Genomic DNA, 17,060 nt, shown 5'->3' on the forward strand with positions numbered 1-17,060 from the left:
GGAAAGAACGTGAGGCAGGGCCCAGGCCAGGTCACAGACCATTCATACCTCAATGTTTCAGATTCCTTCCTTTGGCTCCATAGTTCTCAACTTCTGACTCAGCCCCTCGTTCACTGATCAGTATGAAATTTAAACCATTTTTAAAATTTCACAAGTAATAAATAGAACCTATTGTAAAATATCTTTTTTTAAAGATTTATTTATTTATTTATGAGAGACACAGAGAGAAGCAGAGACATAGGCAGAGGGAGAAGTAGGCTCCCTGCGGGGAGCCTCATGCAGGACTTGATTCCAGGACCCTGGGATCATGGCCTGAGCCAAAGGCAGATGCTCAACCACTGAGCCACCCAGGCACCCAAGTCATTTTGTTCTTATTGCATCACTTACATTCCAACTTATTAAGTCTTGGAACCTGTCTGACATACTTCATTCTTTCTCTCTGATATTTGGTATTTCCTAGTATGGATATAACACAGATTATTTCATAATTTCCCTGCCAGTGAACATCTAGGTGGTACATAATTGTTGCTATTATGAACAATATTATAATTCATGTCATTTTAACATTCATTTGGGGGACAGATACCCAGATATTTCTCTCTGACAGATCCTTAAAGGAGACCTTCTGGCCCAAATGGTAAGCACATTTTAAAATGGAATAGGGTATGCATGTGCAGGGACTATCCCAGGTTTGCACCTAGAGACTTTGAGAGCACAAAGTCATCCCAGCAACACTGAGATGACCTTGCTGCATCTGTGCCTGATGCTGCTGCCTAGAACCAGGGGGAAAGCATGCACAAGGGATTCATTGCAGCCCACAGAAGGGACTTCCATAATAGATGTCTGCTGACTATAGATTTACAGCCGCAGGATGCAAGATGATAAGTGTTTGGCAGCTCCACAGAAACCAAAAGAATGGTACAGCAGAGGCTGTAACCCCTTCTGATCGAAGGAACTGCATGGTGGAACTGAAGATGGTTTTGGAAATTTCTCTGAATGACAAACCAGAACTTTTTGTGCTGTCTCCTCCTGCCCAGATCTACTCCTTCCAACTGAATGAGGAATCTTAGTTTGGAGTAAATTTGTATATGTGGATCTTTGCTTCACTACCACTAAAATAAAAGTCAGAGGTTTTTCTAGGCGAGGAGATCTAACCACTCTCAAGTAAGGCAAAGAATCCCGCAGAATCACTGGACTATTAGGAGGATTCTTTTGTTCTGTTTTCTGTTTCTCAGACTCAGAGCTCCTTAATAGACACCCAGAGTCATGATAGTGTTGCATGGTGACAGATGGTAGCCACACTTGTGATGAGCATAGCATCACGTATAGAGTTGGCCAAATCACTATGTTGTAATGTTGTATGTCAATTATATTTCAATTAAAAAAATTTTTTTTTTACTGGTTGGTACTTAGAAACAGGAGTGCCTGGATGGCTCAGTTGGTTAAGTGTCAGACTCTTGGTTTCAGATGGGATTGTGATCTCAGGGTTGTGAGATTAAACCCCACATTGGGTTCTGTGCAGAGTAGGGATCTGCCTGGGGTGGTCTCTCCCTCTCCCTCTGCCCTCCCCCCCCCCAAAAAAAATACATCTTTAAAAAATAAAAAAGCCTCCAAAGCCAGCTTTTGGCAGCATGAAAATGACTAAAGTCTTTCTGGGATGTTACAAATGAAACTAACGAAGACTCGGTTATTGGCCGGAAGAGCTCACATAGAGCGCAGCAGTTGGTGGAACTGCAGTAGGTAGGAGAAAACAAAGAGAAACCAAGACTTAGATTCCTTTCAGATTTCTAATTTTATTTTGTTTTACTTACAAAGGTGAACCAAAAATAGGAGAGCTAAACTGTTGGCTGAGATTTCTTTGTAAAAAGCCAACATTTTAAGACTTCCTAGTATGACATTATGGGATAAAATATGATTTACTTCATTACCTCTGAGAATAAAAATGCTCTCAGGCTTCTAGGAAATGAGTGGCTATTCTATAGCCATGGTAACAAATAGTCCTCGGAACTCGTTTTAAACCTGTTTGATTGTTCAAAGACAGCTTCACACAAATACACACGCTCCTGAAAGCCAGCCAGTCTAAAAGTCAGCCACCCAGCAGCAACAGCTTCATCCCAGTAACCTCACTTCCACCACTAAAGGCAAACCATCCTCTCAATACCAGCACCCCTGAAGGTCCACCAACCCTTCACCTCCATATTGTCTGCAGCCTTGTGTAAGACCAGCTACCTGTGTGGCTCAGAACCAGACTGTGCCATGAACTGGAGCATTCCCAGGGTTAAGCTGGTAGTAAGTTCAGCCTTTTGTTTCAGATATGGTGTGATGATCTCTTCCTTTAACATTTTGTATTTATGTCTCTGCAGTTGAGCAGTAATGGTCCTTCTCTCATTTTTTATTTGAGTAAATTGGGATCTTTTCTCTTTTTTTCTCAGTCTACCTAAATGTTTGTCAGTCTTGTTGATATATTCAAAGAACCAGTTTTGGTTTTGTCAATTTTTCCCATTTGCTTTTTATTTCCATTTTAATTGCTATTGTTAATTTCATGCCTACTGCTTGCTTTGAGCTTAGTTTGCTTTTCTTTTATAACTTCTTAAAGTAAAATTATACTATTAATAGCTAATCTAATAAAATTAGATTATTAATTTGAGATTTTTCTTTTTTCTACACTTCCCTTGGAGCACTTGTTTCAGCTGCATCCAGTGACTTTTGGTATGTTGTGTTTTCATTTTCACCTCAAGATACTTTCTGATTTCCCCTGTGATTTCTTTTTTGATCCACTGGCTTTTTAATTTCCATGTATTTGTGGGAGCAGAGCTTTTATTATTTTAAAGATAACATAGAGAAAATGGGCAGGCTACTTAAAACACATATAGCAGGCAGCCCCAGTGGCTCAGCGGTTTAGTGCCGCCTTCAGTCCAGGGCATGATCCTGGAGACCTGGGATCGAGTCCCACATTGGGTTCTCTGCATGGAGCCTGCTTCTCCCTCTGCCTGTGTCTCTGCCTCTCTCTCTCTCTCTGTGTCTCTCATGAATAAATAAATAAAATCTTTAAAAAAAACATATGGCTTGGAACCAAAATATCTAGTCTTTAGAAATAATGATGACTTCTAAGGTGAAACTAGACAACATATGATCTTGGGAATATATTTGAAGAACACATAAGAGGAGGATAAAAGAAGTTAAAGTGAACCATGCTATTTGAAATATAAACAGAAAACACAAAATAAGAATTTAGCATACTAAAAAAAAGAATTTAGCATACTATGAGCATTTTACTTAGTATCAAGAATATCTGAAATTAATGCAGAGGAAATGGTATTACCATAAATATCGTTCTTGTAATGGAATCATAATTTCATGACTACGTAAGTATTTTTACTGTAAGTGATAAATGGAGCCAGCTTTGGAGCTCAATGTTGTTACTGAGTTTAGAAGTGTTTTAAACTAGCTTTTGACATTTTAGAATTTATTTTTTTAGTGTTTTTCTTCCTTCCTCTCCCAAGAATATTGAGATATAAAATGTACCACATAGTAGGCTCATGACATATGTACTTGATATATAAATGACCTTATGTCATTTAGCAGACAGCTTTTATTTTCTTAACAAGAAGCATAGGTAGCCATTTGTAAGGACAGATAAATGATCAGATTAAAAAAAATCAGATCATTGCTGCCTGTAAAACTGGTTGACTTATGTAATTATCCTAATGCGTGGTTAAAAACAGAAATCTCGAACAACAACAACAACAACAACAAAAAACACAGAAATCTCCACTGGGAAGAATCAGTAACACTGGGACACCAGTCATACATACTCTGTCTCAAAATGAGCCCTGCACCCTTAGGAAGAAGTGAGATGGATTAAAAAAAAAAAGTATTTTCCTGATGTAGGTGTACTTTATATGAGCTTAATGTAAGAGGGCTCCACAGACCTTAATTCTGGCAGACAGTCATCCCATATGTCCCTGGTTTGTTCCCTGGTCTCCTCTTCCAGATGACTTTTTCTTTCCTCAGTCCACCAAGACCTCTTCCCATTGTCACTCCAGCCAATCAGGAGAGAAGCTCACAGAGTCCCATCACACACCCAGCCACCTGGCTGGGTAGCCACCTTGGTGCCTGCACTCTGCCTCCTGCCTGTTCACATGGACAAACTCTTCCTCCTCCTACCTAAAACTGGGCACTCCAGCAATGCCCTCCTCCCTCTCCCACCACCACCTTTTGTTTTTCTTGCTCATCTCAAACAAAAACTTGATTTCTATAAACTGCTGATTAAATTTTCAAAATCAAGGGATGGCTGGATGGCTCAAGGCAGTTGAGCATCTGCCTTCTCCCTGGGTCCGGGGATCGAGTCCTGTGTCAAGGTCCCTGCAAGGAGCCTGCTTCTCCCTCTGCCTGTGTCTCTGCCTCTCTCTGTGTGTCTCTCATGAATAAATACAATCTTTTTAAAAAATTTAAAAATCTTTCAAAACCAAAGTATAGAACAGTCTTATAGTATGCTACTATTTCTCTAAGAAAGAGATAATATAGCCATATTTATATATTATACATATGTAAGTATATGGAATTGCTTATATTAAAAATTGAAAGAAATGCAAAAAGTGAATAAAACAGTTTTTGTAAAGGGTATGCAACAGAGAGAGGGAGCAGAAATGGAGGGGAGAATTCACTACAATTGCCTTGTTTCATAATTTTGACTTAAAATAGTTATCATTGTGATTTTAAAAGACCCTCATTGCTATTTGCTGAAATTCTTGCTCTCTGCTAATGCCCTTGCTTTAAGTTCCATCACATGCTGTGCCTTTATCACAATTTGCCAAGAAAGATAAATATTCTTCCCTTTAACATATGCCACAATAATGTCACCACCTGTGCCATTCACTTTTCTGAGAATGGTTTCTCTTCTTGTTTTTTTAGGGGGCACTGTAGTTCTGCCCAGCTCAGATCCTTTTTTGACCTGTGTGATTCCTGAAGAAGACTGAGTGGCAAAGCCTTTTGGGTTTGCTTCAGTCTAAACTCCATTTCTTAACTGAGGGGGGGATCCAAGCTAAAAATCAGCAGCCCATGACAAGTAATGACCTGGATGCCATACCACATTCTGGTCAGCTCTAGGATGAAACCTCTCCTTCGCTGTTGGAAGTAGCTCGGGCTTCTGTTCAATCAGCCCACATCTTCATTGTCTTTAACTCCATTAGGACTCCCAAACAAGCAGTAGCAGGTACCATAGGTTAAAAATATTTATGGGAGAAATTCTTGCCTTGGATTAAATACCATCTTCCATGCTCCCACCATCCTCTGCATTTCCCTCTGATAAGACACCTCCCACATTATGCTTTTTCTATCTGTTGTCTTCCTCACCAGATTGTAAGCAAATTGAGGGCAGAGACTATCCCGATCTCTCTCTACGTCTCTAGCTTCTTTCACATGGTCAAGCACCTCCTAAAGGCTAACTAAAGTCTTCTTTTTTTTTTCTAAAGTCTTCTTAAGTGAACAAATTGGAAAAATTATATTCAGCAGCGTGGTGCTTACTATGAAGGTGAAAACCACCACAAACCATCATACCCATGGAAAGACTCAGACCAAACATTGAGTACTACATTGCAGCCTCTGTCCAATGGAATGACGCCTTATAAGAGTTTATTATGAAATGCAGGGGGTACCTGGATGGCTCAGTTGGTTAAGTGTCTGCCTTTGGCTCAGATCATGATTCCAGGATCCTGGGATCAAACCCGGCATGGAGCTCCCTGCTCAGCAGGGAGTCTGTTTCTCCCTCTCCCTCTGCCCCTCCCTTGCACTCATGTTTTTTCTCTTTCTCTCAAATAAGTAAATAAAATCTTTTTAAAAAGAGTTTATTATGAAATACAGTATTCATACAGAGCACAAATGTATAAAGTTAATATATACAGCTTAATTGTAAAACAAACACTGTGTCCCCACCATTCAGGGGAGAATGAAACTGACAACTCCTCATAAGGTACTTGGTGCCCCTCTCTGATCATAACCCTCTCCCTCTCTTACAGAAATAACCCTGATGTTCACTTTTATAATAAATATGGCTTCTCTTCTCTTCACAGCTTATGACATTTGTATGCATTGATAAAAAATGTAATTTGGCTTAGCCTGTCTTTAAACTTTATATAATTGGAATCATATTGTGTATGTATACTTTTGAGTCATGGTTCTTTTGTGCAACGCTAGATTCTTTCACTCAACACTAGATTCTTTCATCTATTCATGTGAAATTACTCATGTTGTGCATATATGTAATTCCTTCATATTTTATTGGCATGTGGTGTTACATCTTATGAACATTTTACAAGTTAGAGAAATGCAGCTGTGTCAGAAATTAGAGTATGTGTATCTTCAGCATTATAAGAAAGTGATAAAGTGTTTTCCAAAGTGGTTGTGTCAATAAACATTCCCACTATCAGTGTATGTGTGGTCCCTCAACCTACATGCTCATCAATTTGGGTATTGGCAGATTTTGACATTTTAGCCAGTCTGATCAGTTTCTAGTGGTGAGTATTTGTTGTTGTAACTTGCACCTCTCCTGTTACTACTAGGTCAAGCATGTTTTCATAGATTTATTGGACATTTGCTTGGGAAATATTTTGCTAATTTTTCTAATGACTTGACTATTTTAGAAAATTGACCAGAAGTAATTCTCTGTATATTCTGGATGAATCCTGGGTCCTTTAGTTGGTTATATATGTATTGTAAGTACTTTCTGTTCTGTTACTTGTTCTATTTTCTTTCTGGAGTCTCTTGATGTACAGAAATTCTACATTTTAAAGCAGTCAAATTTATCCCTTTTTTTCTAGGTTTAAAGCTTTAAAAAAATCTTGCTTAAGAAATATCTCCCCATCTCAAGATGAGGACTATAGTCTCCTATATAGTTTTATAGTTTTACCTTTCATATTTAGGTATTTCATGAGGTTGCTTTTTTGTTTGCTTGATCTAAGAGACAAATTTCATTCTCTGACATATAGATACCTGATAGTACTAATACCATTTAATTATATGTCCATCTTTCAAACTGCTCTGCAGTCATTTCCTTCATATATCAATTATTTGTATATTTAAGGGTCGGATTCTGGGATCTCTCTTCTGTTCTATTGATCTATATGTCTATTCATGTCTTAATAACTAACCATTCTGTGTTCTCATCTTTATTACTATTTTAGCCTTATTATATTAAAAAATCTATTTGATACTTTTATAAGACTGACACACTGCCCACTGAGCTAGGAAGGTGATAATTTAGATACTTTTAAGAAGCTACTTTTTCTATTTTATCTACCATTTTTCTTTCCACAGAAATGTTGATTTCATAACCTAGTCTATAATTAACAGAAATGGAAGTCTCAATGGTATATTTTGGGCCCTACTCTAAGTCATTCTTCCCTTCAAAAAAATTTTTTATGGCATTCTCTCTTTTTAACACACTGGTATCCTGGAAGCAGAATTAACTATATCTAAGGTCAAGAGTCCCCAGAATGCCCTGGGTCCTGGGGACATGCCATTCTGGTGATGGGTACTGACATCCTTGTTCCTCAGCATGTAGACGACAGGGTTGAGGACAGGTGTGAGAATGGCAAATACCACATCACCCATGATGTGGAGGTCAAGGAGCAGGTCAGCCCTGTAGGCCACATAGGCTATGGCAATGGATGAGTAGTATGTGCCAACCACCAGGAAGTGGGAGCTACAGGTGGAGAAGGCTTTTGAACATCCTTCTCAGGAGCTGATGCGAAGCACCGAGGCCAGGATGTGGGCATAGGAGAGAAGCACCAGGAGAAGGGGCAGGAAGGATACCACCATGGCAATGCAGAAGCCCATGAGGGTCTCGGGCATGGAGCAGGAGGCCTGGACCATGGCCAAGTGGTCACAGAAGCAGTGATAGATGTGAGCAGTGCTGTCAAAAGCCAAGTGGGAAGTCTGCACCACTGCTGGAATGGGCAGGAGGAGGGCAGTGAGCCAGGCACAGGCTGCCAGTGTAGCATTGGTCTGTGGGGTCATGAGGACAGGGTATGCAGTGGGTGGCAGATAGCCACATAGCGGTCATAGGCCATGACCACCAGGATGAAGGCTTCAGAGCAGGGGAAGCTGTAGAAGAGGTACATCTGCAGGAAGCAGGCAGGGAAGCTGAGGAAGTAGAAGATGGTTGAAAGTCTTTTGATCCATTACAGGATGTGGCGTCCATGTGAGACAGCTCTGTCTGTACTTCCTCCTGATTAATCTCTCAGCCCTGGACATCCTTTTCACCACAACCTCTGTCCCCAAGATGCTGTCCCTCCTCTTACTTGGGGACCACTTCCTCAGCCTGGGTGACAGGCAGCCAGAGCATCTGGAAACCAAGAGTTTGGAATGAGAATTTTGTATAGTTCACTGTACAATCAATGCAATCTAAATGATCTATTACCAAGTTTAGAGGGCTGCTGGCACCATCCAATATTGCTCCTTCCATTTTTACCCACAGTTCACTCCCTCCATCTTCCCTCAAGCATTTAGTAGGTACCTACCTACAATCTGCAAGTCTATGAGGTGAACAAGGCATCCTACCTTCACAGGGCTTTATTTAAGTTCTAGGAGCAGGATGGTATATTTAAAAGATAATCACACAGTTAATTATCTGGTTACAACTATAAGTGCATTGAAAGGGTTTCTGTCACTTTCCTACTCCATGTCCGACCCTCTCTTTTGGACATCATATTTCAGATGAGATCTTAGATCCCTGTGCCACTGAATTTTCATTTAATTTTGTTGCAAGTTCTCCTAAGTGATATCACTATCAGCACATCACTAGGAAAGGCTGATTTTTTCCTGCAACTTTTCGGCAACCTGCTGTCTGCTGAGTCTACTCATTACCCAGGAAATGGCTGCTCTCTCATGTTCTGGTGCAGCAGCTCTGCCTGCCTCTCCTGAGTTCTCTGGCTGCCCTCTCAGTGTTGGGAAGAGCAAGCGCCTTCTGTGGGACTCTCTTCCTGACGGAGCCCAAGCAGAGGGCAGATTTCCCACCACTCAGGACACATCATGAGTCTATTATCTTCCTTCCTCCCAACTGCTGCAGCCCAGCGCATGTTCTGTTTGGTTCTTCAGTGCCGACTTTGCCAATTGGCTCCTCTCATACCAATCCAGAAGAAGCCACAAGGACTGTCGTCAGAGCCATTGTTGCTAGAAAGGATTGGAAGAACTGAATGCCTGGACTGCCAGAGACAAAAGAACAGTGTCGGGGGTTGTTCACTAAATGTGTGGCTGGGGTCAACCCTGGGATTGCTCAGGCAGTACTGACTCATCCCTCTCTCAGGATGAACCTCTGCTGAGCAGTCCAGGCAGGTTCATGTTTAAGTCTATATCACTGCTGTTCCACCGCAGGGATTCCACGAGACAAAGGGCACATGCTTTGTTTACCTTTTTGTGTATGAAGAGCTTGTACCTCCTCAATTCCATGTTCTTGAAAAAGGAGTTGGTCTTTTGATCTTTGCAACCACTAGCACAGTGCCCGCTCAGGATGTTATGACTCTACTACTTTGACCCCACAGTAATGAAGTTTGTTCTTGGCTTTTTCAGTGGATTGCAGAAATGGTAGACATCTTTCAAAGTGCTCAGAAGGACACAAAAGAATTGGCTTCTAAATCTAATAGACTGATCATGGACCACAGAGTGAGTCTGGACTCATTTAGGAAGAATGTTTGTAATTTTCCCATGGATTAGCTAAAAAGTGTTCCAGCCAAATCATAATGAATATCTGCAATTGAAATGATCAATACAAAATAAAACTGGCAGCAACTAAGAAAAATTGAATCCCTCAGAACTACATCTACCTGCTTGTTTTTCTAAAACAAATGCAAAGCAAATTGAAAGCACCTCTCAAGTCCTAGAATCATAGAATGTCAGGCTGGAAAAAAAATCTTTTAAATCTTCAATTCCAATACCAGTGCCCTCCCCAACTCTTCTCCACCACCTTTTATATTCTTCTTGGTTGGCTCTGTGATTAATTTGGATTATGCTGCCTGGCTTCTCCATTTAAAAATGGTAACTGACAAATGCATTATCTAAAATGAGCACAAGAGAGACAACTATCCCATGTGTGTGCCCCTTGAAAGAAAACCTCACAGGTCACCCCCAAGACCTAGGCAAGGGTGAATCTCATTGTCTCCATTTTTTTTTTTTTATTTATTTATTTATTTATTTATTTATTTATTTATTTATTTATTTATTTTATTGTCTCCATTTTAAAGGCTTAACCCTCAGTTGATCAAAATCTCATTTGACAAATCCAGTCAAAAAATTTTTTTTCTAACACCTGAAGTGATGTTGTGGCTGATAGTCCTGGGTGACGCACAGTAGGGCATCTGAGAGGCAGAAACACAGAGGGTCAGGGCCAGAGGGATCCTAAGGGGCCATCAAGTCCAACTGTTTTCTCTTCCCTCCTCTGCTCCACTACATTGCAGATGGAAGTACAGATGCTACAACCTGGGTAGACAGGTGGTACATGGCTTCTCACTGCCAGGCGGCACTGGGCTATCCGACAGGCACACCAAACATGTGCTGGCTCACCAGCGAAGCAGGGCACCAAAATAATTTCTGAAAGATTTTCGCATTTGCTATCTCAAAGCATCGCTCAACTGGCCCATCCTACGAAATAGCAAGTTTGGCTGGAACTTCTTACACTTAACATACAGGTTAAGGTCCTTGTTTTACTTGAAATTACCTAGTACATGTGAACAATGCCATCCTGTGCTTCAGGCCCAAAGGGCGCTGTCTCCCAGGACACAGAACTTGCCACCATACCTGGCGGGGGTCCTCCCTGTCTGGATTGTCCACCAGTCAGTTACACAGGTGGACAGAAAAATCAGTCACTGGAAAGTACAAGCTGATGCTGTAGTTCACATATATCACCCTGCCAGGGAATGGTTATGCCCTCATCATTTAAGTCTGCCAGGGAATGGTTATGCCCTTCAACCAGCAAGAATGAGGGTCCCTCCAAGGCTACAGCTGGTGAGGGTGAGAGCGTGTTCTGGAGCCAGCCTGCTGCAAAGGCCTGAGCCCCACCTGGCCACCAAGAGTTCTGGCTCCTGGACCAGCTATGCCACTCACCTGCTATGACTCTGGGTCCCTGAACCTTGGTTTTCTCATCTGGGCAGTGAGAGCTTGGGAGGAAAAGACCTCTGGGGGGTCTCCAACTCAATGAGCTCTTTTCTGGGGGTCCCCCTCTGTGGTTGGCAGATTGGATATCACAGTGGTCCATGCCCTAAAGGGAGAGGGTGAGGACTATCCCACCTAGTGAGCACTTGTTGCCAGCCGGGTCCTTTCCCTTCATCTTGTCATGTGGACCTTAGTGGTCAAGTGTGTGGACTTGTGAGTCAGAAAGGACCTGATTCCAATCCCAGCTCCTACCTCCAGCAGTGTGGCCTTGGGCAAGTCACTTCCCCCTCCTGAAGTTCATTTCCCTCGTCTGTGACCTCCTGGGTTGTTGTGATCCATATGGAGCAAATGCTTGGACAATGTTTACCCAACAGCCTGGAACACACAGGGCTCAGAGCTTGCTAATGTGTCCACTGGTGATTGCTGTCATCAGTCTAGCTTTCCTGGGGGAAGCCTTGGCCGATATGATTTGAATCCCACCCAGAGGTGCACCTTGTCCAGATCTGCCAGGATATGTGGTCCAAGGTCCCAAGCCAGGGTATGCACAGCCAACCTGTGTCCTGGTTGCCTACATCTTGTACACTTGATCTGTCTTCCTTATTTCCAGCTCCAGTTCTACATCCCTCCCACCATATCCTTGCCCCTGTCTCTCCACTTTGGTCTTTGCTCAGCTTTGGCATTTCCCCTCCACCCTACCTTGGCCCCCTCACCTGTCAAGCTCTGCTACCTTGGTATCTTCTGTGGTGTCTCATTTGTTTCTTCTAACCTAGTCTAGCAGGGAAGCACCAGGCAGATGCTGAGCTGTAACCCATTAGACGCTCCAACCCCTCCTTCAGCCAGGCCTGCTGGGACTCTCTCCCTCAAGATGGGGCTTCTTAGGAACACTATGCCATCTAATCACCCAGGATCAACTTCTTGGCACCTCCTAGAGCATGTGTTGGGAGGGGACATGCCTCTGGGATTTGCCAATAATGAGAACAGCATTGTTAACAGCCCTCCTGGGCTCCAGAGCCTTACAACCAATGCAACAGCTTTTTTTTTTTTTTTTTTAAGATTTTATTTATTTATTCACTAGAGACACAGAGAGGCAGAGACATAGGCAGAGGGAGAAGCAGGGTCCCTGCAGGGAGCCTAATGTGGGACTCAATTCTGGGACCCCAGAATCACGACCTGAACCAAAGGCAGATGCTCAATCACTGAGCCACCCAGGTGTCCCCGGGAAAGCTTTTGTTGACATTATTCTATCTGGTCTTCAGAAGAGCCAAGGGAGACAGGCAGCCCAGGAAGAGAAAATGAATGTCCAGAGAAGTGAAGTGACTTAACCACTGCTTATGCTGATGTTTAGTATTAGAGCTGCAGGCCAAACCCTTGGGCCACATTTCCAGCCCTGTGCTCGGCAGTATCCATTGTGGAAAAGGGTAGAGGCTCTAAAGTGAAGAACTCCTGGGTTTGAGTATCAGTTCTAATATATTTTAGCTATGTCACTTTAGGCAAGTTCCTTAACCTCTCCGAATCTGTTTTTCTATCTGTAAAATAGAACATAATATTACCTATCTCACAGAGTTTTTGAGAGGATTTAATAACATAAAGAGATACTGGGTGCTTGGAGTAACACATGATTATCCAAAAATTATTCCAGAAGTTCTCTGTGTACTACCTGGCAATATCCAGGGGACAGGCTGCCTGCATAAATTTAATTTCTGAGGGGACTGGAGCTGTCCATTTCCTGTGGAAGGAGATGCAACTTTCATGCGTTCTGAGGGTCTCAGGATGCCACTGGTTTTACCAGGAACTATGGTAGTATCCAGTGGTCAGTTTGTTCTTCTTATAAAACTACTCTCTTGCTTCCTTCCTCCCAAAAGAGAAGCAATCAGGGTCAGGGCATTATACCTATATCTTAAGATATATATGTGTGAACTGTTAGCAGCCACTGCTCAGCTGCTAGAGGGCAGGCCACCAACTGTGTGTCTACTACAGTCTACCACTAAAATCTCTCAGATTCATCCACTTATCATAAGAAGTTCATTCCATTTGGACCTAGTATTTCCAGGATTCTTATTAGTCACAATTTTGGGGGGAAATTTCTAAGAGAAGCATTAGTAGTATTGACTACTGCCCTTGCCACTGCAGGCAGTCCCATGGCTACGAATGATTCTCATCATCGCTTCCCTCTACCACCCATTCTAGATCCCCTTCTCCTTTCCCTTCACATTCACTTACCTCAGTTGGTCTAGATGGATTCCCTTCTGGCATGATGCAGACCCTCATCCCTGACAGTTCTGAGCCCTGATTACTGTGCCTCATCAGGCTAGGATTGCTTTCATTGCCCATTTACAGTTAAAGTCAGTCATGGAAGAAACAAGAAATGCTCCCATGCCTGAGTACCAACTTCCCAGCCCCCACTACCTATGAGCAGTCTTATCCCTCCTGAAGATTAGGGTCACTTACCCTTGCAAGAATAGTAACTCCTTTTTTGATTGCTAATATACTTGCACAGTGGGCTTAAAATGACCAGGCAGCCTGTTGTAGCTTTAAATTTAGTGAGACATACAGTGTCCCCTGTGGAATCTGTACCATTTAATCCACAGAAGCAAAATTGTAAGGACTGGAAAGACAGATTTGCCACAATGGGTCACTGTGGGTGACAGTGAGTGGAGCCACTCTACCATCCACCCACTGGTTCTTGGCAGGAAGCATTTTTTAATGGGTATCCAAGCTGAAAATGGATCCTTCCCTTTGGTCAGGAACATGGACCCCATTAACACTCCCTGATTGGAACAGCTAGTGGTTTTCTTATGCAATTATTTCAAGCCTCCCACCTGCCCTCAACTCCACTGCTGACACACAAGTACTTGCTAACAAACAAGTGACACCAATGCCAAAAATATAAGAACTTAATAGGAAAAACATTTAACATTGAATTAAATGCAAACTTCTTGGCCCCCACAGCCCCCTTTGCTTCTCTCTATCCTATCACCTTTTATTATTCTTTGTATGTGACTCTCCACCAAACCATGGATATCTTGAGGACAACAACTGTGTCTGCTTCATTTCTCTCTCTGGCATCTAGTAAATTTTTTTCTGAATGGTTGGATGATTGTATTTATCACATTAATGACTGATGAAAATTGTGAAAACTACAATTGTTCTATAACACAAGAGAGAAGCCTTCTTCTTCTTCTTCTTCTTCTTCTTCTTCTTCTTCTTTTAAATTTATTTGAGAGAGTGAGCAAGAGTGAGAAAGAGAGCACTAGCAGGGGGAGTGGCAGGCAGAGGGAGAAGGAGAAGCAGGCTCTCTGTCAAGCAGGGAGCCGATTTAGGGCTTGATTCCAGGACCCTGGGATCATGACCTGAGCCGAAGGCAGACACTTAACCAACTGAGCCACCCAGGTGCCCCAAAGTATTCTTGGTCCAGTATTTGAGGACTAGGTTTTAGTTGTTTGCTCAACTGAATGAAGCTAATTTAGACTGCTGACGTTCATTTAAAAAATATCTCTCGTGTTTCTTTTTTTTTTAAAGATTTTATTTACTTATTCATGAGAGACAGAGAGAGAGAGAGAGAGAAGCAGGCTCCATGCAGGGAGCCCGACGTGGGACTCAATCCCAGGTCTCCAGGATCACGCCCTGGGCCAAAGGCAGCGCTAAACCGCTGAGCCACCTGGGCTGCCCTCTCATGTTTCTATTCTATGCTAGGCACTGTCATTAGTGTCCAGGGATCTGAATTTGTTGTATCTAAGAATCAAGGGTCCCCACAATGCCCTGGGTCCTGGGGACATGCCATTCTGGTGATGGCTACTTTGACATCCTTGTTCCTCAGCATGTAAATGAGATGGCTGAGGACAGATGTGAGAATAGCATATACCACATTGCCCATGATGTGGAAATCAAGGGGCAGGTCAGCCCTGTAGGCCACATAGGCTATGGCAATGGATGAGCAGTATGTGCCAACCACCAGGAGGTGGGAGCTACAGGTGGAGAAGGCTTTTGAACGTCCTTCCTGGGAGCTGATGTGAAGCACCGAGGCCAGGATGTGGGCATAGGAGAGAAGCGCCAGGAGACGGGGCAGGAAGGATACCACCATGGCAGTGCAGAAGCCCATGAGGGTCTGGGGCATGGTGTCAGAGCAGGAGGCCTGGACCACGGCCAAGTAGTCACAGAAGCAGTGATAGATGTGAGCACTGCTGTCAAAAGCCAAGTGGGAAGTCTGCACCACTGCTGGGATGGGTGGGAGGAGGGCAGTGAGCCAGGCACAGGCTGCCAGTGTAGCATTGGTCTGTGGGGTCATGAGGACAGGGTAGTGCAGTAGGTGGCAGATATTCACTTGGCGGTCATAAGCCATGACCACCAGGATGAAGGCTTCAGAGCAGGAGAAGCTGTGGATGAGGTACATCTGCAGGAAGCAGGCAGGGAAGCTGAGGAAGTGGATTCATGCAGGGAAGACAGGAAGAAAGATTCATGCAGAGACAGGATGCCCACCAGGTAGAAGATGGATGATGAGCCTCTGATCCACTACAGATGGCTTCCATCATGGGTCAGGCCTGGATATCCACAGACAGACATCAGCTCATATCTGAAAGCCAGAACAGCCAGGGAAACATTAGCTAGAACATTCATATTTTTCTTTTCAACCATGGATCTCAATCCTAGCAGTTTCTTCAAGTCTAGAATTTTACTGCACAACCAAGATGCCCAAGATGATGAGGTGTCTAATGAACAGTGGTTGAAAGAGCTGGTCCTATCTGATGGGGAAAAGAGGTGAACACAAACACATGAAGGGCTACCAAAACCCCATATATGGATTAAGTCTTATCATTAGAACTATCCCATAAGGCACAAAATTGGTTTGAAAATTAGTAAATTCCACATAACCAGAGGTATGCAAGACTGCAGTCTTTTTGGCAGTAAGACTACACTACAGAGAAATTTTAACATTAGAGTAGGTGCTAGATTACAAAATCTTTATACAGTCTTCTAACTCTACATCCATTGGTTCTAAAAAAAAAAAAAGTAGCATAAATGAACCCACAATAATCAGATTGTGGAGTTTAGGGGGCAAAATTATCCATCTGAGAGGGAAAGTCTTGAGAAGCATCCATTTCAGTTCAAATGTCAATTAAAAATCCAGTAGCTTCTTTGTTAGTTCAGTAGCTCCTTTAAGGATGTCTCATATGGTAGCCTACTTCCTGCCACCACAGGTAAAGAAACATTCTGGGTATGGTAATGTTGATAAGTCAGTCCCTCATTAGATTTTTTCCATTGTTAGAATCTTGAGTAAGGTCATTTGGCAAAAGCACATCTGGTCTGGGAATCTTTACACAGCAGTTCCTGGATAGAGTTCTTTAACCTGAGACCCAGTAAATATAACAAGATCACTGGTTGAGGATGATGAAGCTGAAGTCTGCGGTGAAAACTCTACGTACTTTGCAGTGCGGTTTCCTTGAGTCTACCTCCGTACCTCCGAGCCTGAGGTTGTCAGTGGCTTCTGATACGGGCTTCCAGCTCATGAACTCTATAGGACTGGTGGGAACCCTTCTCTGGGGACCCTGAGAGAACCATTTCTGTACAGCTCTGAATTCGATTCCCCCACTCATTCTTGTCTTACTCCATCTGGGCTGGGATGTCATGTCTCTATTTTCTTTTTAAGATTTTTATTTATTCATGAGAGAGAGAGAGAGAGAGGCAGAGACATAGGCAGAGGGAGAAGCAGGCTCCCTGTGGGTAGTGCTATGCGGGACTCCATCCTGGGAACCCGGGATCATGCTCTGAGCCAAAGGCAGATGCTCAACCTCTGAGCCACCCAGGCGTCCCATGTCGTGTCTTTTGAATCAATGTCCCTTGTCTCTATATTTCCATTCCCTTGAGGCTTCCCTTTCTGTGTTATCTTATTGTGGTATTGATATGAAGAGCGGCTTCCT

The 17,060-nt window shown here is 42.9% G+C and overlaps 1 protein-coding gene and 1 pseudogene across 1 annotated transcript; both read right to left on the reverse strand.

Annotated features, from left to right (window-relative positions):
* Positions 1-5,880: 5,880 nt before the first annotated feature.
* On the reverse strand, positions 5,881-8,147 carry LOC144294906 (olfactory receptor 2AT4-like; annotated as a pseudogene).
* Positions 8,148-14,656: 6,509 nt separating this feature from the next.
* On the reverse strand, positions 14,657-15,693 carry LOC144295471 (olfactory receptor 2AT4-like). Its single transcript, XM_077867869.1, has one exon. It carries the CDS (start codon positions 15,533-15,535, stop codon positions 14,885-14,887), a length of 651 nt encoding a protein of 216 aa, XP_077723995.1. The 5' UTR covers positions 15,536-15,693; the 3' UTR covers positions 14,657-14,884.
* Positions 15,694-17,060: the final 1,367 nt, after the last annotated feature.

Source organism: Canis aureus, chromosome 23 (assembly GCF_053574225.1).
Source record: "Canis aureus isolate CA01 chromosome 23, VMU_Caureus_v.1.0, whole genome shotgun sequence".
Classification (NCBI taxonomy): Eukaryota; Metazoa; Chordata; class Mammalia; order Carnivora; family Canidae; genus Canis; species Canis aureus.

Bases quoted from the DNA above. Each gene is read 5' to 3' on its own strand.
- LOC144295471 (XM_077867869.1), bottom strand. From the start codon at position 15,535: ATGTACCTCATCCACAGCTTCTCCTGCTCTGAAGCCTTCATCCTGGTG.